Source organism: Moschus berezovskii, chromosome 3 (genome assembly GCF_049115385.1).
Source record: "Moschus berezovskii isolate FMDL1 chromosome 3, NW_MosBer_1.0, whole genome shotgun sequence".
Lineage (NCBI taxonomy): Eukaryota > Metazoa > Chordata > Mammalia > Artiodactyla > Moschidae > Moschus > Moschus berezovskii.
In genome coordinates this window covers 37,569,612-37,596,373 of record NC_142462.1, presented here as the reverse complement: position 1 = coordinate 37,596,373, position 26,762 = coordinate 37,569,612, and the positions used below count along the sequence as shown (strand labels likewise).

General features: G+C 39.8%; 1 protein-coding gene across 1 annotated transcript in view; it reads right to left on the bottom strand.

Annotated features, from left to right (window-relative positions):
* Nucleotides 1-26,762, bottom strand: part of DNAH11 (dynein axonemal heavy chain 11) — a 390,076-nt gene that overhangs the window by 58,489 nt on the left and 304,825 nt on the right. The window contains exons 66-68 of the mRNA XM_088833659.1: nt 4,781-4,985; nt 3,551-3,715; nt 687-827 (exon numbers count right to left, since the gene is read on the bottom strand). Coding sequence (XP_088689785.1) covers nt 687-827; nt 3,551-3,715; nt 4,781-4,985 — 511 coding nt within the window. The remainder of the gene's footprint in view (nt 1-686; nt 828-3,550; nt 3,716-4,780; nt 4,986-26,762) is intronic.

The following is a 26,762-nucleotide window of genomic DNA, read 5'->3' as shown; positions in this document are numbered from 1 at the left end:
TCAGGTGGTCTGGTATTCCCATCTCTTTCAGAATGTTCCACAGTTTATTGTGATCCACACAGTCAAAGGCCTTGGCATAGCCAAGAAGCAGAAATAGATGTTTTTCTGGAACTCTCTTGCTTTCTCCATGATCCAGCGGATGTTGGCAATTTGATCTCTGGTGCCTCTGCCTTTTCTAAAACCTGCTTGAACATCTGGGAGTTCACGGTTCACATATTGCTGAAGCCTGGCTTGGAGAATTTTGAGCATGACTTTACTAGCGTGTGAGATGAGTGCAACTGTGCGGTAGTTGGAGCATTCTTTGGCATTGCCTTTCTTTGGGATTGGAATGAAGACTGACCTTTTCCAGTCCTGTGGCCACTGCTGAGTTTTCCAAATTTGCTGGCATATTGAGTGCAGCACTTTCACAAGGAGATTAATATATATCTTAAGGAGCTTAAGATCCTATTGAAGAAAGTAAACCGTGTGGTTTGATGTCACGTAAGTTAATTATTTCAAACTCCTACTGAAAATTATAAATGAAAATTACTGAGAAAGTGAAGATTTCTTTCGCCTTGTTTTTATTTTGCTAGCTAGATCCTCGAGACTCCGTACTGGATGCACTAGATTGCTTAAAAAAATTCTAAACTTTCAGAAACAAGCTGAACTTCTAAAGTTTAAATTTTTCTTAGCATATTCATCATTACCTTCAAAGAGAATTGATAGATGGGGTTGATTTTTCTGAGGTCATTAATCACAAAATATAGAAGAGATGCTCTTGTTGCCACTGGTCTGTAACATTCTCGGGCCTCGTTGATTTTTCTTTCATTTTCTTTAGCTTCAATCACCTATGGTGGGAGCAAACAATATAAGTAACTTACTCTTCATAGTCTCTATGTGATGGAAGGGACATATGTGAAATTTGAAACCAGTAGTATTGAAGTAGATAACATGCATGGCAGCTCAATGCTTGGTCTTTTCTAAAAACGTGAACATTCATATTTTAAAATAATCTTTTTATAAACTGAGTTTTAAATGAAAATGGATGTAACTCCAGCTGTGTTATGGTTACAGATTAAACAAACCTGATTGTTTCTGGTTCTACAGAATTTATTCTGAGTAATGTCACCTTCCTGCCTCCCCTCTCTCTTTCAGGGGTTAATAACCCAGCTGTATCACCTCCCAGGGATAGCTCTTAAAAATCTGCTGGGTCAATTCAATGCCAGTATCTTTATTAGTCAACAAGGTATCCAAATGCAGCCAAGGTCAATAAAATATCCAATAACCAAGCTTACTAAAAAGCCTTTATAGGAAGACTCTCATGACTGCCTAATTCTGACTTTGCACCAGATCATCCATATGCTCATATATTTCCATTTAGTTTATCTTTGTATGATATTAGCCTCTGGGTACATTCAGAGAGGTAATTAAACACACAGACCGTCATCAGTCAACACACTCGTTTTTATTCAAGACACAGTTTCTTCTATTTAGGACTGCTGTTGGTCCTAGAGCTTTACAAGGTACAATATTTGTCCAACCTTTGTTTACAGACTTGATTCATCATACTTGTCTATAAAAGGACAGAAAGAAAACGTAGAGCAGAAACCAGTAGCATAAATTACTGCCCAAAGCAGGACCTCTGACAGGATAGTATTTAAATCATTGTGTTTGGAACACCCAGACCTTTGTCTAAGAGGATAACTGTAAATAGCCCTGTCTAACAATTCATTTAGCTTTTTGACGGTGTACTTGCAGAAGGCACATATTGGTATGTACTTCAAATGGTTACTCAGGGGTAAGTGGAAGGGAGGGATAACTTGGGAGATTGGGATTCATATATAGATACTACTATCAATAAAACAGATACCTAATAAGGATCTACTGCATAGTACAGGGAATTGTACTCAATATTCTGTGATGGCTTATATGGGAAAAGAATCTAAAAAAGAGTGGATATATGTATTTTTATCACAAATTCCCTTTGCTGTATGCCTGAAACTAATATAACGTTGTAAATCAATCATACCCCAATAGAAATATTAAAAAAAATTTTTAATGTAGAGCAAAGAAGGAAGCTCCTACATGGAAAAATGTTAGAAAGATAGCAGAGATATTTTAAGAGACAATTAGAAGTTAACTTCAAAGCTAAGACCTAATTTACTTAATTGCCCTAATCTTTACCATTTTAGGAGCTACCTAGAATTCACTTACTTGAAAGAGTAATGTGGGATTCCATTTCCTTGCTTAAAACTAAGACAAATATATTGGATGTGTGGTAACACAGTGTTGGCTAGGTAATTAATAGATTACTTAGTAATGAGGATACTCCAGAAAGCACATAAGGGTCCCTCTCATTTTGAAACCTCAGCATTTTAAAGACTAGTGGCCATGTGTGAAAGTCCAGTGTGCACACACAAGGCATATTAGGACACATGTTGGATGTTCAGCAGGAAGTCTACTAAGTGAACTTTTTTTTCTAGCTTTCAGGAAACGTCACTTTCCTGGGGAAATAATGCATTTGAATGCAGTGGGAGACCATCCTTTGCTCAGTTTCCCAGCACTGAAGGCCTGTAAACAAAACTTAAGCTCTAAGTATTTCTGTAAAATGTATGACAGACTAGGAAGCCTGTGGTGAGACTGTAGGGTGTCGGTTTGCTGAAGCTGAAGGCTAAGCCTTTTAATATTTTAGACTACATAAGTCAGCAGGGCCCAATTTCCTTCCAATTTAGTCACTCAGGAAAAAATAACAGGCTGACAGAGTCTACCATGAACGACTGAATCTCTGTTGCATTAGGAGACGCACAAGTTCAACATCTCTATCTCCATTCAGAAATCCACAGAGTTCACTTTTTAAGGGCAGTTTATGAAAAGGCCTGAATTCCATAGTCAGTCCTCTTAGAGTAATGCCCAAGTGGGCCTACACTTCTCCCCAAGCACTTCATTCAAACAGAATAAGCCCTCCAGAAGTCCAACAAACATTGAAGCACTATTTACAATAGCCAAGACGTGGAAGCACCTAATTGTTCGATAGAAGAACGGATACAGAAGATGTGGTACATATATGTGATGGACTATTGCTCAGCCATTAAAAAGGAATGATGTAAAGACATTTGGAGCAACATGGACGGACCTAGAGGTTGTCATACTGAGTGAAGTCAGAGGGAGAAAAATCCTATGATATTGCTTATATGTGGAATCTTCAAACCGATGACACAAATAAACTTATTTACAAAACAGAAACAGGCTCACAGACATAGAGAATGAACTTAAGGTTGGTGGGGGAGGGCAGGTTAGGGAGGGATCGTTAGGGAGCTTGTGATACACAGGTACGCACTGCTATATTTAAAATGGATAGTCAACAAGGACCTACTGTACAGCACAGGGAACGCTGCTCAATATACTATAAAAAAAAAAAAAAAAACTAATTGGGAAAAGAAGAGATACATGTATAACTGAATCACTTTGTTGAACACCTGAAACAAACACAACACAGTTAATCAACTGTACTCCACGATAAAAAGTTAAAAGAAAACAACCCTCCAGGCAGCGCCTGCCTGCCTTTTCCTACCTTGCGCTCTATCTCGGCTGCAGTGGCCTTTGCCCTCTCCAGTCTTTCTACCAGTTTGGTGTCATCTAGAAAGCTCCCTTCTGCTGCAGAGAGACGCAGAAGGAGGTCGTCCTCCAGGTGCTTCAGCTCTATCTTAAAGTCATTTTGGTGCTTTGTTAGAACCAGCTAATGCAAACCAAGCAAAAGGTGAGAGACAGTGAATAAATTCAGATTATTTCATATAAAATAAAACACTTAGCATTACAATTGTACTAATCATAATCTTTAAAAATTCTTTAAAAGCAATGCACATAAATATGCCCAGAAATTTTCCCAATTAAAGTAAGGTACAAATTATTTTTTAAATCTAGATGGAGATAATCAAGGGATAATTGCACATGAAATTTTGGCATATCATAAAAATATACGCATTTTTGTATGTCAAACATCTCTGCCTCCTTCACCACCTGCTAAAGTACAGATTTTTAAATATTTGTATTTTCTTGCTTGTTTGTATTATTTCTTTGCAATGCATTTAAACTTTAAATTTAGAAGGCATGGTAAGAGCTGGTTGTACTCCAGGGTCCAGAGTATGACCATACATCATAATCATGGAACATTATGAACCCGGAGGAAAAAACTTCTGGTTTCTGTTCTATATCTAAAGAGAGAAGGCATTATTTCCATCCCCATAACAGGATAAAAGCTAAACATCACAGCCCTTCTTGTATCTGTCAGAGAACTGAGGTCACAGGGCAATTGCCATGCTAAAAACTACAGAGATGGGTGAATGCAGTCACAGCTTCTCAGGAACATGTAAAGTAGTAATTGCCTAATTCCTGGGGGCAGAACTTGAGAGTTAAAAACTTCTGAGGGCCCAGTGTTTGGGGATCTCTTAGGAGAGGAAGTGCAGGGCAGATCCCTCTCTACCCTCTGTTCTTTCCAACCTTCTAGGGCATGTATCTGTTTCTCCAGCCCTGCTTCTATGAGTCCAACTCTGTGCTTGCCAGAGTCACGTGCATCAAACAAGACCCACAATGAGTCCATCTCCTGGGGCACAATCCTGACTACTTCCTTAATCAGAAGTATCTTGAGTTGCTACCTAACTGTTCACATATATTCTCATTTTTCTTAATTAGATTGCAGGATCCTGGAAGGCAGGCATCCCATCTTATACTCCCGTGTCTGGCACTATCATTTGTGCAAAGAAGGTACTGAATAAGTGCTGAGGGATAATTTCATAATTTTCACCTTAAGTTTCTCCAAGTCTGGCCTTTCAATATTGACAACCTCTGCCAGCAGCTGGGCTTCCAGACCATCTTCTGTGACCGTGAAATTGAGGAGGGTGATCTGAGCCTGCAGTTCTGGCTTATAGTGAGGATTTACCAGTTTTGTGTGAAGGATAAGACGAAAGTTGTGGTTGAATTCACATTCTTTATCTCCAATCTTGATATACCTAAAGGGGGCGTAACATAGACATCAGGAGACTCCCATGAACCATGACTAATAATAAGGTGTCATTCCATTCCTGTATTCTTTCGGTGAGTCATGATTTTTTGTCTAGTCTACATTTCCCTGAAGTATAAGAGGAGTAAGAATTATCCGCTAAACCTCTATATGATTAAGTCTCCTTACACGTAAAATGGGGATAACAGTCGTACTCCATAGCGTCACTGTAACAATTAAACACAATAAATCATATAAAGAACCTACAACAACAAATGCAAGCTTCTATTATTATGCTATCTATGATTAACCTTATATTAAAGATTAATATTCTTTAAGGATAAAATGAGTATGTATGCTCTTATACATGTGTTTGTAAGTATCCCTGATGAGCCCAGCCTTTAAGATTTAGCTTCCCTGGTGGCTGAGATGGTAAAGAGCTTGCCTGCAATACAGGAGACCTGGGTTTGATCCCTGGGTTGGGAAGATCCCCTGGACAAGGCAATGGAAAGCTACTCTAGTATTCTTGCCTGGAGAATTCCACGGACAGAGGAGTCTGGTGGACTACAGTCTGTGGGGTTACAAAGAGTTGGACACAACTGAGAGACTAACACTTTCACTTTCATATACATACATGTGTGTATATATGTATATATACATACACACTTAAAATTTATACATATGAAAAATACACATATTCTTGTCCTCATACTTGCTTAGTTTAACCCACTTTAAATGATGCAGAAGTGATTCTTTTTTCTAAGGCCCATCATGTGACTTTGAGTAACAGTAGCAAAAATATTTTCCAATAAAGAAAGAAAGAAAAATTCCTCTGGCACTTTACTCAATCTTAGTACTTCGGGGTCTGGCTCAGAAGTAAAATTTATGAAGCCTGTTGCATGGGATGCATGGACAGCATTCTTCTAAGCTCCATCTCACATGGGGTGGGCTGACAGCAAGCATGCTTCTGTTTTGTGTCCCTATGCCTCTGGCCACAGGGCCCAGGAGTAGGTACTTCATCTGAGCTGTTCCAACCAGAGTAAACTTTCCTGGGATTCAGGACTGGGACAGAGAGAAGGGAGAGTTGGAACTGGAACCTCTAAGCTTGTGCTGACGTCCCTCTGTCCTGCTGGTGAACCAAGCAGCAGAGAAAGACTGTGCTGGTTTCCCAGGGAAGAATAATTAAACCAAGGTTCAGATGAAAGAGTAACACAAAGGAGCATGTTCTGGGTTTCGTGGGCTTCTAGGCCCCTTCTTTCCTGAGGTCCGGCTGCATCTCCCCCTCAGTTGCCATGGCGCCCTGCAGCCTTATAACAGTCTCTGTTTTGCTTCACCCCATGGAGGTGGTTTCTGTAACTGCAAGCAAAGCTCTGAATGAATCCAGTCACCCCGCGAGGGCAGAGCCTGATTTTTCTCTACCTCAGATGCTGGCATCTGATTTCTAAGGAATTCTCCCTGGGACCCCTTGCCCTGTGGGTTCTGAGTGCACTAGGCCAGTGGAAGAACTGGCAGGAGAGAGCAGTATCGGAGAAGAGAGGGGTCTGGCGGACCTTCATTGCTTCCAGGTTGTGCTTGTTGGGGGTGGGGTGGAGGGTGGGTTGGGGGAGAGTGGAGTGAGGGCTATGTGCTGCAATCCACAGCTCATCCCGGGGCTCTATGTGCCTTGAGATCCACAGTTCTGCTCAGAGCAGCCAGGAACACCTTCAGGCCTGGAGGCAGTAATGGCTTCCTGCTGCTGCAAATCCTTTGTAGCCTCAGCACCTCCACTGAGTTCCCTTTACCCTTTGGTCTTCAAATTCTTTTTGTAAAACAGTCACTCTGTGAATTCTGTCAAACAATTCCAGCCTACTTTGTGGTCTTTTTCCTGCCAGGACCCTGCTCTGAGGCTGTAGCAAAAGGCAAGTTTTTCTTACTCATGCACCAGACAGACAGAACCCATGAATGTTGGAAACTCTCAAACTCTTCCATCAAAGTAGCCTGAGCACTGGAGAAGTGAAATTCCTCCAAGAAGCCTACAAGCATGGCTGAAGCAAGGAGCATCTTCTCAGTCTCCTATTTTAACTGCTTACTGAAATTCTGAGTTCTTTCCTATTTAGTGTATATTTTCATTAGAGAGGTATCATCATCATGATGATAAGAATGGTACCCAAAGCCCACATTGTTTTTAATTTAAATATAATGTTTTAAGTAATTATGAGGAGAAAAATGAATACTCATCTCACTGACTTCCGGGTGAGGTGTTAAACTTCCTTAACTTTATCAACTTTGGAAACTAGATGAATTCAAAAGAAAGACACCATAGAATATACACTGTCGTTCTTCTGAATTCATCCAGTTTTCCAATACAAACTGATACAACCACTATGGAGAACAGTATGGAGATTCTTTAAAAAACTAGGACTAAAACTACTATATGATCTAGCAATCCCACTACTTGGCATAGACCCCGAGGAAACCAGAACTGAAAAAGACACATGTACCCCAATGCTCACTGCAGCACTATTTACAATAGTTAGGATATGGAAACAACCTAGATGTCCATCAGCAGATGAACGGATAAGGAAGTTGTGCCACATATACACAATGGAATATTACTCAGCTATAAAAAGGAACACATTTGAGTCAGTTCTAATGAGGTGGATGAACCCAGAGCCTATTCTACAGAGTGAAGTAAGTCAGAAACAGAGCAACAAATATCGTATATTGACACACATATATGGAATCTAGAAAGATGGTACTGATGATCCTATGTGCAGGGCAGCAGAGGAGACACAGACATGAAAAACAGATTTTGGACACAGTGGGAGAATGAGAGGGTGGAATGATTGGAGAGAATAGCACTGAAACATGCACATTACCATATGTAAAACAGACAGCCAGTGGGAGTTTGATGTATGACACAGGGACCCAAAAACAGTGCTCTGTGACAACCTGGAGGGATGGGGTGGGGAGGGAGATGGGAGGGGAGTCCAAGAGGGAGAGGCCACATATATACCTGTGGCTTATTCATGCTGATGTACATGGCAAAAACCATTACAATACTGTAAAGTCAATATCCTCCACTTAAATAAGTTAAAAAAACCACACTTGGGGCTGTGCTACAGAAGAAGAGAGAGAAAGACACTGTATATGTTCAGAATTTAGGCAATGCTGAATCTTCCTTACTAAAATGTCACAATATTTGCAATAACTTTTTTAAACTTGAGTAGTGATACTCAGATGCCCTAACGTGGTAATATTTTGGGCTGCTATTGATGGATATTTCGTAACTGTCTTGCTCTGAGATTAAGTCATATGGTTATATGACTTTTGAGTCATATGGTGAGGAGAAGGCCCCTAATTCCCTGGCCACTCTTGACTATGGGAATTTTTATAATATAATTTAAGTGGGTGAGATTAGTTCATAACCATAGTTTTCTTAAATCACTAAATCAATAAGTCACCCAATCACTAAAGCTTTAATCACTACAGCTAAGAATCTCAAAAGATTGATCAGATTCATAACATACTGTCTCCATTCAATTCTCAACTATTTTCCCCATTGTAGTGATATTATATTTCAACAAAAACTTTCACAGGTTGCCACACATCTAAGGACAATTAACATAAGGACAAAGGATACAAGAAAAGACAATGGGCAAAAGACATTCTCTGCAACAAGTGGTGTTGGGAAAACTGTACAGCTGCCTGTACACCAAAGAAGTTAAAACACATCCTCTTGCCGTACATACGAATAAACTCAAAATGGTTTAAAGACTTAAATATAAGATACAACACCATGAAACTCCTAGAGGTGAACATAGGCAAAACATTCTCTGACATAAATTGTGGCAATGTTTTCTTAGGTCAGTCACCTAAGGCAACAGAAATAAAAAGAAAAATAAACAAATGGGACCTAATCAAACTTATAAAGTTTTGCACAGCAAAGGAAATCATAAAAACAACAACCAAAATGAAAAGACAACCAAAGGATGGGAGAAAATATTTACAAATGATTCAGTATTTACAAATGATTTTGGACTTAACTCTCCAAAATGTACAAACAACTCATATAACTCAACAACAACAAACCAAACAACCCAACTGAAAAATGGGCAGAAGACCTAAATGGACATTTCTCCAAAGACACACAGATGGCTGAGCCAACAGGCACATGAAAAGATGTTCAACATTGCTAATTATCAAGGAAATGCAAATTAAAACTACAATGAGGTTATCACCTCACACCAGTCAGAATGGTCATCATTTAAAAGTCTATAATGCTGGAGAAGGTGTGCAGAAAAGCCCTCCTACACTGTCGATGGGAATGCAAGTTGGTACAGCCACTATGGAAAATAGTATGGAGGTTCCTCAGAAAACAAAAACCAAAAACAACACACAAAAACTATAGAACTATCATATGATCCAGCAATCCCACTCCTGTAAACAAACCAAAGCTTGACATGAATGATTTCACCATTAAACTTAATAAAATATGGCTCCGAAAGTAATTTGTTTGGCAGGTTTTTCAAGCTTAGAAACTTAACCAAAGACTGTGAAAGCATCTTAAAAATTTTATTGAACTACAGTTTATTTACAAATCTGTGTTAATTTCTGCTGTAAAGTGAACTGACTCAGTTATACGTTTGTGTGTGTGTATATTAGTCTTTTTCATAATCTTTTCCATTATGGTTTATCTATTTGGTCTGTTTCCTGACAAAACTGTATTTTAAAAAGATACATACACCCCTGTGTTCACAGAAGTACTACTCATAATAGCCAAGACATGGAAACAGCTGAAAGGTCCACTGACAGATAAATGGATAAAGATGTGGTACATATATACAGTTGAATACTACTCGGCCATAAAAAAGAATAAAATAATGCCATTTGCAGCAATACAGATGAACCTAGAGATTATCATACTAAGTGAAGTAAGTCAACAAGAGAAAGACAAATACCACATGATATCACCTATATGTGGACTCTAAACATGTGACAAAAAAAAAATCAACCTATCTATAAAACAGACACATAGACCTAGAGAGCAGACTTGTGGTGGCCAAGAAGGAGGGGGGAGTGGAAGAGGGAAGGATGAGGAGTTTGGAGGTAGCAGATACAAACTATTATAACAGGATGGACAAGCAACAGGTCCTACTGGACAGCACAGGGAACCACATTCAATACCTTGTGATAAACCATAACGGAAAAGACTATGAGGACTATGTAAATAAATATATACACACACACACAAATTACATATATATACACACACACACACAAATTACATATATATATACACACACACACAAATTACATATATATACACACACACACACAAATTACATATATATATATACACACACACTACAAATATATACACACACACACAAATTACATATATATACACACACACACTACAAATATATACACACATGTTACACATGCACACATACATAAAACAGAGTCACTTTGCTTTACAGCAGAAACTAAGCTTGAAAAATCTCTCAAACAGGCTACTTTGGGAGTCATTTTTTATTAAGTTGAATGGTGAAGTCATTCATGATATTAAGTTTTGGCTTACTTTCCCTTAGTACTTCCCACTGTTTAATTTTTTTCCAGGTGGAAAAAAGGCAGACTTAGATGACAACCCTCTTCTAAGCTGTATAATCCATATTTTCCTTTAAAAATAATTTTAAAAAGAGTATTAACATTGCTGTTAAAAGTGAAACACTGAGAACAACAAGAGATGGATGAACTACAAGCCAGCTGTTGTAAGTAAACCAAGAAGTAACTGCAAGTGTATCTGACGTGCACAGTGGCCCTGAGCCCTTGCTATTTTAAGCCCAAGTCTTAAAAATGAAAACATTTGTTTACACGTTTGCAAATGCCTTCCAGTTGATATCATGCTCATTAACATAATCATGACTTTATAATTTCTCCAGTTAATTTTACCATGAAATATGCTACAACCAACATTCATACACTCAACAAGCACCTACACAGTGGCAGGCTTTCAGAGTCTACTACACACTGGGCTTATAGCCATTACCCAACAAGCATGGTCTCTTCTCTAACATTATTACTTTTTCTCATAATAAGCATAAGAATATAAAAGTTTATGTACTGATTCATTCTTTTACTTATCCAGTTCAATAAGTAAATATGTATCAATTGCCTACAATGTCCAGTCATATAAAGATCAAAGATCTACCTCATTAAAAGAGACACAAATGATCTGAATAGGTACCTCTCCAAAGAAGATCTACAAATATCCAATAAGCACCTGAAAAGATGTTCAGCATTACTAGTCATCAGGGAGATGCGAATCAAAGCCACAGTGAGGTGCGAGTTCACACCCACTAGATGGTTATAAAAAAAAAAAAAAAAAAACTAGAACAAGAACTGGTGAGGATATAGAAACATTAGAACTCTCATACACTGTTGGTGGAAACATAAAATGGTGCCTCCAATCTGGAAAACAGTTCAGTGGTTTCTTCCAGTCTTAAACACAGAGTTACCACGTAACTCAGTAATTCTACTCCTAGGCACATGTCCCAAGGAATGGGAAGCATATGGCCACATAGAATTTTTACACAACTATTCACAGTAGCATTTTTCATAACTGCCAAAAGACGGAAACAACCCACTGTCTATAAACTCATGGATGGATAAACAAATGTGGTATATTCACACAATGGAATATTCAGTCAGTTCAGTTGCTCATTTGTGTCCGACTCTCCGCGACCCCATGAATCACAGCACGCCAGGCCTCCCTGTCCATCACCAACTCCCGGAGTTCACTCAAACTCATGTCCACAGAGTCGGTGATGCCATCCAGTCAGCTCATTCTTGGTCATCCCCTTCTCCTCCCACCCCCAACCTTTCCCAGCATCAGAGTCTTTTCCAGTGAGTCAACTCGTCGCATAAGGTGACCAAAGTATTACTCAGCCATAAAAAGGAAAGAAGTACTGATACATGATATAACATGGATAAACCTTAAAAACCAGTAAAAATAAGCCATCACAGAACTCCACATATACTGTATGATTCTACTTATAGGAAATGTCCAGAACAGACAAAATCAATAGTGATAAAAATCAGATTAGAGATTGCCTAGGGATTTCGGTTCTAAAACTGTGGTAATGCCTGTTCAATGCTGCGAATACACTAAAAACCACTGAAGTCTTCACTTTAAAGATTAAGCTGTATGATATGTGAATTACACCTCAATAATGGTGCTATCAAAAGAGAACAAAAATGAATAACAATCTAATAAAAGATCAATCGCCAACATTTGCTTTGTCAACATGAAAAGTAAGTGATCATGTTAACTACAGTTTATCAGAGGTTCATGCTTGACTTTTTAGTATAGTAAAGTGTGTTACAGGATGGTCTTAAATGATAAGGACAACTTTCTTAGTCAATCTCCTTTTTGACTGAAGACATATTCAACCATATCTATACTGACAACATCATCAAAATTTCTCACATTACTTGTTTTCCTGTTCAAAGGTTTCCAAAATTGGTCTCACAAATAGCTTGAAGAAAATCTTTCTTTGCTAGTGAGATTCTCTATTTTTCTGTTAATTCACTATACTACTGTTGGCCTAGATTTCAAGACTTCCATGACTGGCTTTTAAAGGAAATTTCAAGAGTGGCAGTTTCATGTAATTAATTACCCGGAGTTCTCACACATAAATGATCCCAAAGTTTATACTCATTTATATTTGCACAAGAACAAAACCAATACTTTAAATAAACCTTTGAGTACATTGTCTTGTGATTTTCCAATTACTGCTCCATCTTAGTTTGAATTCATTCCTCCCCTTGTAGTGTCTCTGAGAAATGCCAGATTTACCATGACCTTCCATGATTTCACACTGAATTTTTCCTCATTTGGTTATGAATTGTAATTGAGTTTGGGTTCATATCTCATAAACTTTATTTTTGTAACCACTAACCTATAATCCAAGGTGAAAAGAGAATTTAAACACTTTTCCACTTTAAAAATGTAAATTTAAATGAACATTGAATGGATCAAGTCCAGTATGTTCATTAATGTTTTCTAATGGGACAGCTCCTGTGGCAGGGTTAGAACCTGTGGACCAAGTCAATTTAATTTTGAGGCTTGTGTGGGGAGTAAGGGTGGAAAGGGTACATGGCAATCAAAACAAGCCCCCAGCAAGATGACAAACATATCTGACAGTCAAAGGTGTTCAGATCTCATGGAGAAATCCCTATAGGTGGACGACTCTTCCTGTAAATGGCCAGAGAGTTAAGTTTCAAGCATGGTCGGCCACATACATCTTTATCATATATTCTTTTCTGTTTACAACCCTAAAACTATCCTCAGCTCGTGGGCCACATCGAGATAGGCTGCTTGCCCATCAGCATTCCAGAGGGTCTACCAGTCAGTGGTATCAGCATAATCTCCTCTCAAAACAGCAGCTGTTAATCCCACTGGAGCAGCAGTAACACCTTGTTACAATTTCTCCAATCAGTCACTCCACCTAGCTGTGCTTACCTCTCTAGGTTTCCAAGAGAAAAAGTGAGAGACAAGCTGATACAGAACACGAGGTTTGGACAATGCTGCTTCTGGGTGCAGGTGACAAAAGCTTTCAACTGGTCAAATATGTATTTAACCAAATATCTCAGTTAAAGTCACACTTGGTAAGGTGGCCCAGACATAACTATGTATGGTTCTAAACCTCCCTAGCATACCTACATATGCCCTGACGCACCTACACACCCCAGTGTGAGAAGGGGAAATCCATCTACTTGAGGTACAGGGCTGACTTTTCTCTGTGAAGAGACAGAGTTAATCTGGGAATTTGCTATGCTGGTGGCAGAGAGAAGGATGTCTGCCTATAAAACTGGTTTTATACTTGGTTCTGAAACATTATTTTATAGGTTTGTATTTCCCAGGGATAGTAAATTATCCTCAATTGGAGTATTTTATGATCTATGAAAGGCAAAACCTGCACAATGACTCAGTGGGTTTTATCATCTCTGCTAGGTTAATCTTTGGTTAATCTCCAATCTGGGAAAATTAAACAGATTGCTAGTGCTCTCTCCTGATTCGAAGGATGAAAAAAAAAAAAAAAAATGGAGTTAACCAGAGGGGTGGGAAAAGCAAACAATCACCGCGTTGTTTCTGTAAAGACAGGAGTCCAGAGGTTGTAACTTCTGAAACACAGCAGGAAGCTCCAAGGACTCGAACTTCAGTGCCCAGGAAAACCAGCAGCAGGAGGGAAGGGTAACCTGAACCCTGCTCCTCTTCTCTCTCGAGGCTGTTCTCTGAAAGTAGTAGTTCTTAACCCACCCTCTGGCCTCACGACCCCAGGAACAGAACTCCTGTCTTTGACACTGCATCACAGGGAGAAGTGGGCAGAGCAGGGCTCTTCGAATGTGGGCTGGGGTTGCTGCCAGAGGGGTTTCACTCAATCCTCCAAGGGTGTGAGCTCCTCCTGCCCCCTCTCCTCTCTGACTGAGAAGTGCTGGTTTGGACATCACAGGCTAATTATACAAACTGAAATAAAACGACTTTCCCCAGTACAAGCACCACAATTTAATTGGCTAGGACAGAGAATGAGCTGTCCGCATTCTGTCGCAGCTATCAGAGTTGTGATTTTAGAAGGGCCCCTAGAGATCATTCAACTGTATCCTTTTTATGGACCTAGTTTATGACTTGTCCAAGGTCACACAGCTTAGTGGCAGAGCTGGGACTGGAACCTGGGTCTCTAGACTCCTGGAATAAAGTTCACTTAACTGCATCCCATCACAGGGTAATTTGCTCTGTTTGATGGTGACAATGTCTAACCCCAGCTGCTGTCAACCTGTCTAACCATCAATCACAAGAGGGTACTAAGAGAACAGGACTGAATCGGTAACAATCAAAGGCCACTAGCAAAAATAAATAAATAAAGACACAGCTCAGAGGACATGCCCTGCTGATCATCAGTTAGATATACTATCCTTGTTTATTAAGGAGAATAGCTCTGATTATTGAGGTGCCCAGCCTGAATCCAAGAGTTATAATTTCTGGGAGGTATTTTTATAAAAGGAATTAATTTTAAAAATTTTAAAAATAAATCACTCAACTTATAGAAAAGTTTTCTATTTTCTGGCTTTCAGGAAAAGAAAAAACTGAAGTATGCCAAAATGCTCAATGAAGTATTGTAATTCTGGATGAGTTACTGTACAATAAAGACAATCATCTACAATTTAACTAGAAATTTAGTTTTCTATGTGTAAGGCTGGCATAAAAATAAGACAGCTACATGTAAAAATGAAATTAGGTCATTCATCAACACCAGAAACAAAAATAAGCTCAAACTGGATTAAAGACCTAAATGTGAGACTGTGCTCAGTCACTCAGTCATGTCAGACTCTCTGCAACCCTATGGACTGTAGCGCACAGGCTCCTCTGTCTATGGAGCTTTCCAGGCAAGAATACTGGACTGGGTTGCCACTTTCTACTCCACAATGTGAGACTGGATACTATTAAAACTCCTAGAGGAAAACATAGGTAGAATACTCTCTGACATAAATCACAGTAGTATCTTATTCGATCCATCTTCCAGAATAATGGACATAAAAACAAAGATAAACAAATGTAATCTAATTAAACTTAAAAGTTTTTGCACAGCAAAGGAAACAATAAACAAAATGAAAAAACAGCCCACAGAAAATATTTGCAAATGATGTGACCAATAAGGAATAGTTTCCAAAATTTACAAACAACTCATTAGGCTTAATATAATCAAAACAAAGAAACCATATGAAAAATTGGGCAGGAGACCTTAACATCGACATTTCTCCAAAGAGGACAGATGGCCAACAGGCACATGAAAAGATGTTCCACATGGCTAATAAAGCAATGCAAATCAAAACAACAATGAGATATCACTTCACACCAGCCAGAATGGCTATTGTCAAAAAATCCACAAACAATGAATGCTGGAGAGGGTGTGGGGAGAAGGGAACCCTCCTATACTGTTGGTGGGAAAGTATACTGGTATAGCCACTATGCAGAACAGTATGGAGGTTCCTTAAAAATCTAAAAATAGAGCTACCATATGACCCTGCAATCCCACTCCTGGGCGTACATCTGGAGACAAACATGATCCAAAAGTATACATACATGCTGATGTTCACTGCACCGCTGTTTACAATAGCCAAGACATGCTGCTGCTGCTGCTGCTGCTAAGTCACTTCAGTCGTGTCCGACTCTGTGTGACCCCATAGACGGAAGCCCACCAGGCTCCCCTGTCCCTGGGATTCTCCAGGCAAGAACACCGGAGTGGGTTGCCGTTTCCTTCTCCAAGACATGAAAGCGACCTAAATGCTAATCAACAGAGGAATGGACAAAGAAGATGCGGTATATATATACAACGGAGTATTATTCAACTATTAACAAGAATAAAATAATGCCGCTTGCAGCAACATAGATGGACCTACATAGTGTCATACTGAGTGAAGTGAGTCAGGCAGAGAAAGAGAAACATATGATATCCCTTACAAACAGAATCAAAAAAGAAATAATATAAATGAATTTATTTACAAAACAGAAACAGACTCACAGACTTAGACAAAAAATTTATGGCTACCAGGGATGAAACATGGGCGAAGGGACAGTAAGGGAGTTTGGGATCAACGTGCACACACTGCTATATTTAAATGGACTGCTATATTTAAAATGGATAACCAACATCAGTCAGATGTAGAAAAGGCAGAGGCACCAGAGATCAAATTGCCAACATCCGCTGGATCATGGAGAAAGCAAGAGAGTTCCAGAAAAACATCTATTTCTGCTTCATTGACTATGCCAAAGCCTTTGACTGTGTGGATCACAATAAACTGTGGAACATTCTGAAAGAGATGGGAATCCCAGACCACCTGACCTGCCTCTTGAGAAACCTGTATGCAGGTCAGGAAGCAACAGTTAGAACTGGACATGGAACAACAGACTGGTTCCAAATAGGAAAAGGGGTACGTCAAGGCTGTATACTGTCACCTTGCTTATTTAACTTATATGCAGAGTACATCATGAGGAACGCTGGGCTGGAAGAAGCACAAGCTGGAATCAAGATCGCTGGGAGAAATATCAATAATCTCAGATATGCAGATGCCACTACCCTTATGGCAGAAAGTGAAGAGGAACTCAAAAGCCTCTTGAGGAAAGTGAAAGAGGAGAGTGAAAAGGTTGGCTTGAAGCTCAACATTCAGAAAACAAAGATCATGGCATCTGGTCCCATCACTTCATGGGAAATAGATGGAAAAACAGTGGAAACAGTGTCAGACTTTATTTTTTCGGGCTCCAAAATCACTGCAGATGCTGATTGCAGCCATGAAATAGCTTACTCCTTGGAAGGAAAGTTATGACCAACCTTGATAGTATATTAAAAAGCAGAGACATTACTTTGCCAACAAAGGTCCATCTAGTCAAGGCTATGGTTTTTCCCGTGGTCATGTATGGATGTGAGAGTTGGACTGTGAAGAAAGCTGAGTGCCGAAGAATTGATGCTTTTGAACTGTGGTGTTGGAGAAGACTCTTGAGAGTCCCTTGGACTGCAAGGAGATCCAACCAGTCCATTCTAAAGGAGATCGATCCTGGGTGTTCATTGGAAGGACTGATGCTAAAGCTGAAACTGCAATACTTTGGCCACCTCATGCGACGAGTTGACTCACTGGAAAAGACTCTGATGCTGGGAAAGGTTGGGGGCGGGAGGAGAAGGGGACGACCGAGAATGAGATGGCTGGATGGCATCACCGACTCTGTGGACATGAGTTTGAGTGAACTCCGGGAGTTGGTGATGGACAGGGAGGCCTGGCGTGCTGTGATTCATGGGGTTGCAAAGAGTCGGACACGACTAAGCGACTGAACTGAACTGAACCAGGGACGAAAGATGGGGGAAGGGATAGTAAGGGAGTTTGGGATCAACATGCACACACTGCTATATTTAAATGGACTGCTATATTTAAAATGGATAACCAACATCAGTCAGTCAGTTCAGTCGCTCAGTCATGTACAAGTCTTTGCGACCCCATGGACTGCAGCACACCAGGTCTCCACGTCCATTGCCAACTCCAGCAGTTTACGCAAACTCATGTCCATTGAGTCGATGATGCCATCCAACCATCTCATCCTCTGTCGTCCCCTTCTCCTCTTGCCGTCAATCATTCCCAGCATCAGGGTCTTCTCAAATGAGTCAGTTCTTCCCATCAGGTGGCCAAAGTATTGGAATTTCAGCTCCAGCATCAGTCCTTCCAATGAATAATTAGGGCTGATTTCCTTTAGGATGGACTGGTTGGATCTCCTTGCAGTCCAACGGACTCTCAAGAGTCTTCTCCAACGCCACAGTTCAAAAGCACCAATTCTTCTGTGCTCAGCTTTCTTTATAGTCCAATTCTCACATCCATACATGACCACTGTAAAAACCATAGCCTTGACTAGATGGACCTTTGTTGGCAAAGTGATGTCTCTGCTTTTTAATATGATGTCCAGGTTGGTCACAGCTTTTCTTCCAAGGAGCAGGCATCTTTTAATTTCATGAATGAAGTCACTATTTGCAGGGATTTTGGAGCCCCTGAAAATAAAGTCACTGTTTCCTCCTCTATTTGACATAAAATAATGGCACCAGATGCCATGATTTTAGTTTTTCTGAACGTTGAGTTTTAAGCCAACTTTTTCACTCTCCTCTTTCACTTTCTTCAAAAAGCTCTTTAGTTCTTCACTTTCTGCATACAGGTGGTATCATCTGCATATCTGAGGTTATTGATATTTCTCCCGGCAATCTTCATTCCAGCTTGAGCTTCATCCGGCCCAGCCTTTTTTAATGATGTACTCTGCATATAAGTTAAATAAGCAGGGTGACAGCATATAGCCTCGACGTACTCCTTTCCCTGTTTGGAACCAGTCTGTTGTTCCATATCCAGTTCTAACTGTTGCTTCCTGACCTGCATATAGCTTTCTCAAGAGGCAGGTCAGGTGGTCTGGTATTCCCATCTCTTTCAGAATTGTCCAGAGTTTATTGTGGTCCACACAGTCAAAGGCTTTTGCATAACCAATAAAGCAGAAATAGATGTTTTTCTGGAACTCTCTTGCTTTTTCGATGATCCAGTGGATGTTGGCAATTTAATCTCTGGTTCCGCTGCCTTTTCTAAATCCAGCTTGAACATCTTGAAGTTCATGGTTCATGTACTGTTGAAGCCTGGCTTGGAGAATTTTGAGCATTACTTTACCATTGTGTGAGATGAGTGCAATTGTGCAGTAGTTGAATCTTCTTTGGCATTGCCTTTCTTTGGGACCGGAATGAAAACTGACCTTTTCCAGTCCTGTGGCCTCTGCTGAGTATCAGGGAATGTTTAACAGGAGGATTCCTACATACTGTTTCTCACAAGTCCTTTGTTTCTTTTTAAGCAGAACAGCACACTGTTTCCAGGAACTAAGGTCATTGTGTGAGACGGGCTTGGGTCTCCTTTAGTAAACATTCTCTTTATAACAAAACTGCTTAGTCTCAATCCTCTTTCTTGAGATATGGATTGTCTCCTGACCTTGTGACCATTATTAACCCCTGGTTCCCTTGGTAACGGTTACTGTACATTTGGTTTTCTGATCTTTATCATTGTTGAAAGAAATTTCTTGTACCACAGCCTTTATATACTCACAGAGAAATCATTAAAGCACCTTTGCTCCATCAGACCTTGGGTCCCCATGCCTTTCTTTCCTTCTCTCTTTCTCCTTGGCTGATTCCTTGGAGCGTAGAGACCCGTCTTGCCCACTCTCCTGCCCGGGCTTCTAAGACTCTCTCGAGAAGGTGCCCTTGCCTTCACTCCCCCTCCAGAGGGCGCCCGGTGCCTTCGTGGGAGACGGAAGTCCTGTGCAAAGGACTTTACTGGTTTTCTGCGTAAACTAGGGAATATCAGCCTCTTTTTCTCTTTCACTTTCTTATCGTCATCTTCGGACCACGGGGTCCTGGTCCATTAAAGGACCCCAACAGCTGAGGTCTCCATATTTGCTGGCATATTGAGTGCAGCACTTTCACAGCATCATCTTTTAGGATTTGAAATAGCTCAACTGGAATTCCATCACCTCCACTACCTTTGCTCGTCATGATGCTTCCTAAGGCAAACTTGACTTCACGTTCCAGGCTGTCTGGCTCTAGGTTGGTGATCACACCATTGTGATTATCTGGGTCGTGAAGATCTCTTTTGTATAGTTCTATGTATTCTTGCCACCTCTTCTTAATATCTTCTTCTGTTAGGTCCATAGCATTTCTGTCCTTTATTGTGACCATCTTGGCATGAAATGTTCCCTTGGTATCTCTAGTTTTCTTGAAGAGATCTCTAGACTTTCCCATTGTATCGTTTTCCTCTATTTCTTTCCATTGATCACTGAGGAAGGCTTTCTTATCTCTCCTTGCTATTCTTTGGAACTCTGCATTCAGATGCTTATACCTTTCCTTTTCGCCTTTGTTTTTAACTTCTCTTCTATTCACAGCTATTTAAGGCCTCCCCAGACAGCCATTTTGCCTTTTTGCATTTCTTTTCCTAGGGGATGATCTTGAACACTGCCTCCTGTACAATGTCACAAATCTCCGTCCATAGTTCTTCAGGCACTCTATCAGATCTAATCCCTTGAATCTATTACCTCCAGTGTATAATCGTAAGGGATTGATTTAGGTCATACCTGAATGGTCCAGTGGTTTTCCCTGCTTTCTTCAATTTAAGTCTGAATTTGGCAATAAGGAGTTCATGACCTGAGCCACAGTCAGCTCCTGGTCTTGTTTTTGCTGTCTATATAGAGCTTCTCCATCTCTGGCTACAAAGAATATAATCAATTTGATTTTGGTGTTGACCATCTGGTGATGTCCATGTGTAGAGACTTCTCTTGTGTTGTTGGAAGAGGGTGTTTGCTATGACCAGCGGGTTCTCTTGGCAGAACTCTATTAGCCTTTGCCCTGCTTCATTCTGTACTCCAAGGCCAAATTTGCCTGTTACTCCAGGTGTTTCTTGACTTCCTGCTTTTGCATTCCAGTCCCCTATAATGAAAAGGACATCTTTTTTGGGAGTTAGTTCTAAAAGGTCTTGCAGGTCTTCACAGAACCATTCAACTTCAGCTTCTTCAGCGTTCCTGGTTGGGGCATAGGCTTGGATTACTGTGATACTGAATGGTTTGCATTGGAAACGAACAGAGATCATTCTGTTGTTTTTGAGATTGCATCCAAGTACTGCATTTTGGGCTCTTTTGTTGATCATGATGGCTACTCCATTTCTTCTAAGGGATTCCTGCCCACAGTAGTAGATATAACGGTCATCTGAGTTAAATTCACCCACCCCAGTGATCTTAGTTCACTGATTCCTAGAATGTCCACGTTCACTCTTGTCAAACTCCGGGTCCTGGTGGGCACAAGGTTTGTTTGAGCCCTCTGAGCTTTTCTGGTGGGTATGGGGTTTGATTCTAAATGTGATTTTTCTCCTCCTACCATCTTGCTGGGCTTCTCCCACATGGACCTACTGTATAGCACATGGAACTCTGCTCAGTGATATGTGGCAGCCTGGATGGGAGGGGAGTTTGGGGAGAATGGGTGCATGTATATGTTTGGCTAGGTCCTTTTGCAGTCTATCACAAAACTGTTAATTAGCTATACTTCAATATAATGTAAAAGTGTTTTCTTAATCCAGTACTCAGGAATATCAAAATTCTCTCAAAGATTACTCACAACCTAGCCAAAAGTTATCATGGGGATGAAAAGATTTAATTTCTTCGAGTCATGGAAGGTCATTACTGTTGTGGAGGATGGATATGCAATTACATTTAAAATACTTGAAAATAATTTCTTGGCTAATGTTCACAGCATTTCTGTGATAGACTTTGGGGAATATTTCTCCCAATTCCCACATTTACCTGAGAGCCAGAATCTGTATGAGTTGAGGGAGGCAGCGTCATCTCAAAATAGCCAAGATGAGAGTCTGAAGTATGAGACTACAATGTGAATTTCTTATTTCTGAGAAATATGTCTAGAAACTAAGGAAATGTCTTTTACTTCTGTTGGCACTGGCTTCAAGATTTAGTGTAGCTACTGTTGAAAATGCCATCAGTCTTGGATCATAAAAACTTACATGAATTTCTCTAGTGATCAGATATTCTGAGTACAAGAACAAACACCACCACTGTTTTTTTATTCCGATGTAAAACCAAACATGAAAAAAGTAGCAATATTCAATTTAGAACAAGGACTTTCTTCTGAGGCAGATCCAATTCTTTACTAGGAATGGCTGCAGTAAAATACTGTTGTTGTTGTTTTTTTCTAATTGCAAACCTTTTTCACAATGCTGGCGAGAAATTTCTAAAGACACTGTGTTATTATATTGAAGGTTGTTCCTCTAGGATGGATGATTCGGAGAACTAATACACTCTCTAAATAGGAGAAAGTTCATTCTCCAGGCCTCACTGAAGCTGATTTATCAAAGTAAAGAGATAGCAGGTGGGTTTGGAGATAAGTAAATAAAATAGTTCCACAAGCTGGGGAGAAAAATACACACTCAGGAGCAGCAGAAAACCTTCTCAATGGACATCTAAAAGCCTTACTGCATGTCCTGCTGTTTCAAATGAAAAGCTTCTAGATTAGACTTGTGAGCTCCAATAGCCCTGGCTGCGCACACAGCCGAAGGTCAGGTGCAGCAAGGGCAGCAGAGAGGGGTTACTTAGCAACCTCGGCAGGAAGGCTGGAGCGAGGTGGTCAAACCTGGCTCCTGAAGAAAGGATTGGGCTGAAAGCTGCACAGCTGGCCAGACGTTTAAGAAAAAGAAGGAAAGGAAGTCCTGAATAGAAATGAGTTAATTGTCTCATTGCTTCACGCAGTTAATAGAACCAACATGTCCTTCTAATATAAAAGCAAACTTCGACTAGAATTAAAAAAAAAAAAAATTAAAGTCGCAAGAATCCAGATACCACTGAATAGAAAACATAGCTAAAAAAAATCATAGTAGGTTATTTCCCCTTTGAGATACACAGACACACACACACGTGTTCCATATGTATATAAAGCAAACATATTATATATATTTATACACATTTCAATATGTCCTTATTTAAACATTATAATGTGGCATGAAAAATGAAGAAATTCTAGTTCCATTCATATTTGTTCCTTTTTTTTCTTTTACAAAACTGCTTTTTTGAAGAAAAGAAAAAGGTCCTTAATCTGTGGCCCTGTTTGGTATCTACGTTCATGTACAGTCAAACAATGTCAGCAAGATGACTGAGAAGATGCACTATCTGTAGGTCCTGAATGTGTGCGTGCCTGCACGCGTGTGTGTGTTAGTCAGTCGTGTCCGACTCTGTGACCCCATGGACTGTAGCCCACAAGGCTTCTCTGTCCATGGAATTCTCCTGAATATTATACTTTAAAAAAAAAAACCTTGATTGAACTCAGGGATAGAAAGGCTGCTGGAGGTCTTTTCAGCAATTAAACTTTATTATTTTAACTAGAAACTGGGAGAGACTAGAACGCTGAGTTCTACTGTATGCTGCTGCTGCTGCTAAGTCGCTTCAGTTGTGTCCGACTCTGTGCAACCCCATAGACGGAAGCCCACCAGGCTCCCCATCCCTGGGATTCTCCAGGCAAGAACACTGGAGTGGGTTGCCATTTCCTTCTCCAATGCATGAAAGTGAAAGTGAAGTCACTCAGTCGTGCCCGACTCCCAGCGACCCCATGGACTGCAGCCCACCAGGCTCCTCCGTCCATGGGATTTTCCAGGCAAGAGTACCGGAGTGGGGTGCCAGTGCCTTCTCTGTCTACTGTATGAGGGCATGAATTACTGGAAATTAGAAATATTCTTACCCACAGGGAACATAATTAGTGAACTTCATAACTGCAGAGCTTACTAAAGAACCGTATGTTTCTAGCTCAATAGCGTACATTCTACCACAGTGTGGGGTTTAATTTAACATGGTTCTATTTTAAATTTCACTCAAGACTTCATTCAAATGCATCTGTACCCAACTAGAGAACAATAGTATGGCACCAACGCCAAGAACAGCAACACAGTAACAGTTAAACTAACTAAAATATTTTTTTCTGATTTTAGCACAACTTTCAGGAAACATTATAAAACAAATAATATTTATAAAATACTATCTTTCATTTTATTATGTCTATACAAATAGAAATTTCTATTATAGAGCTAATATTTCTATTAGTTTTAAGTTTCTTTCTAGGGAATGCTACTTGAAGACTATTACTAAAAGAATAATGATATGAAATTAAATATAAAGTATAAACTTGTTATAAAACATTTATATGCTCAGAAGCAAGCTGAAATACATCTTGCAGTAAGGTTTCTCTAGCTAAGATTAAAGCTCAAAAATCACTTCAATAATATTTGTGGAGATTCAAAAGATTAAAGAGATATAATTTTATGAAGATGCTTCACAGATCAGCAATTTCTCTAATATGTAAGCCAGTAAATTTGCTTTGGAAAAAGTACGTGTTGATAAATCTCCCCAGATATGTTTTCTGTCGATTGATACCATACAATATATTTTACTTAAAATTAGGATTGTCTGGAGTTTGGTGGATTTAATTATTTGTAATTACCAAGTTGTTGTCAGCCTGTGGCCATTTTATGATAGTGCTATCTGCTACATGGGTCAGGTTCAACTGTATATCTTCTCAAACACAGATTTAATGTGCTATTGATGAAACCATTACTAGAGCCAAATTAAAGTCTGGGCTGATTGATTGGTCCACAGGGAGTTGTCACACAAGAAAGGAGTAATTAGTATTCATTACTTCATACTCCACAACATTCCAATTATTAATGAACTTCAACTTTTGGACTATGCTATATCTATCACAAGTATCTTTTCAGACATCCATTATTAGGAAGAATAGACTAATATTGGTTTTTTTAAAAGGGCCCCAAAGCAAACAGAACTAAAATAAACAAAATAAACTAAATAAACAAAAACAAAGTTTAGGTAGTCAAAAACTTGCTGAGGAATGTGGCTTTCTCTCAGGAGTATGAAAGCTTCTTCCACCTGCATTTGAAGAAGATGAAGCAGTAAGGCCATTGTGGGTGACCACACCAACTCTGCAATCCCTGGGGGTTGTTTCCTCTTTTTGCTTGCTTTCGGTGCTATTTCCTCTTTACAATACAAAGCGAAACATATTGTACCCAACAGGTAATTGGAAAGAGAAACAGAAATTGTTTATAACATTGTGCAGGAGGCGGTGACCAAAACTATCCCAAAGAAAAAGGAATGCAAGAAGGCAACGTGGTTGTCTGAGAAGGCTTTACAAATAGCTGAGGAAAGCAACGAAAAGCAAGGGAGGAAGGGAAAGATACACCTAACGGAATGCAGAGCTCCAGAGAACAGCAAGGAGAGACAAAAAGGCCTTTTTAAATGGACAATGCAAGGAAGTAGAGGGAAACAACAGAATGGGAAAGACTAGAAATCTCTTTTAAAAAATTAGAGAGGTCAAGGGAACATGTCATGCAAATATGGGCACAATAAAGGGGAGAAATGGTATGGATCTAACAGAAGCAGAAGAGATTAAGGAGAGATGACAAGAATTCACAGAAGAACTATACAAAAAAGATCTTAATGACTCAGATAAGCACGAAGGTGTGATCACTCACCTAGAGCCAGATATCCTGGAATGAGAAGTTAAACGGGTCTTAGGAAGCATCACTACAAACAAAGCTAGTGGAGGTGATGGAATTCCAGTTGAGCTACTTCAAATCCTAAAAGATGCTGCTGTGAAAGTGTTGCACTCAATATGTCAGCAAATTTAAAAAACTCAGCATTGGCCACAGGACTGGAAAAGGACAGTTTTCATTATAATCCCAAAGAAGGGCAGTGCCAAAGAATGTTCAAACTACCAGACAGTTGCACTCATTTTGCAAGCTAGTAAGGTTATGCTCAAAATCCTTCAAGTTAAGTTTCAGCAGTATGTGAACTGAGAACTCCCAGATGTACAACCTGGGTTTAGAATAGGCAGAGGAACCAGAGATCAAATTGCCTACATTCATTGGACCACAGAGAAAGCAAGGGAATTCAAGAAAAATAACCACTTCTTCTTCACCAACTACTTTAAAGCTTTTGACTCTGTGGATCACAACAAACTGTGGAAAATTCTTAAAGAAATGGGAATACCGTACCACCTTACCTGCCTCCTGAGAAACCTGTACGCAGGCCAAGAAGCAACAGTTAGAACCTTACATGGACCTACAGACTGGTTCCAAATTGGGAAAGAAGTACATCAAGGCTGTATAGTGTCACCCTACTTATATAACCTATATGCAGAGTACATCATTCAAAATGCTGGACTGGATGAATCACAAGCTGGAATTAAGACTGCCAGGAGAAATACCAACAACTTCAAATACGCGGATGACACCACACTAATGGCAGAAAGTGAAGAGGAACTAAAGAGCCTCTTGAGGAAGGTGAAAGAGGAGAGTGAGAAAGCTGGCTTATAACTCAACATTCAAAAAACTAAGATCATGGCATCCGGTCCTATCACTTTATGGCAAATAGATCAAAAAGTAGAAGCAGTGACAAACTTTATTTTCTTGGGCTCCAAAATCACTGCCGATAGTGACTGCAGCCATGAAATTAAAAGATGTTTGCTCCTTGGAAGGAAAGCTATGACAAACCTAGACAGTGTATTAAATAGCAGAAACATCACTTTGGCCAACAAAGGTCTTAGAATTAAAGCTATGATTTTTCCAGTAGTCATGCATGAATGTGAGAGTTGGACCATAAAGAAGGCTGAATGCTGAAGAATTGATG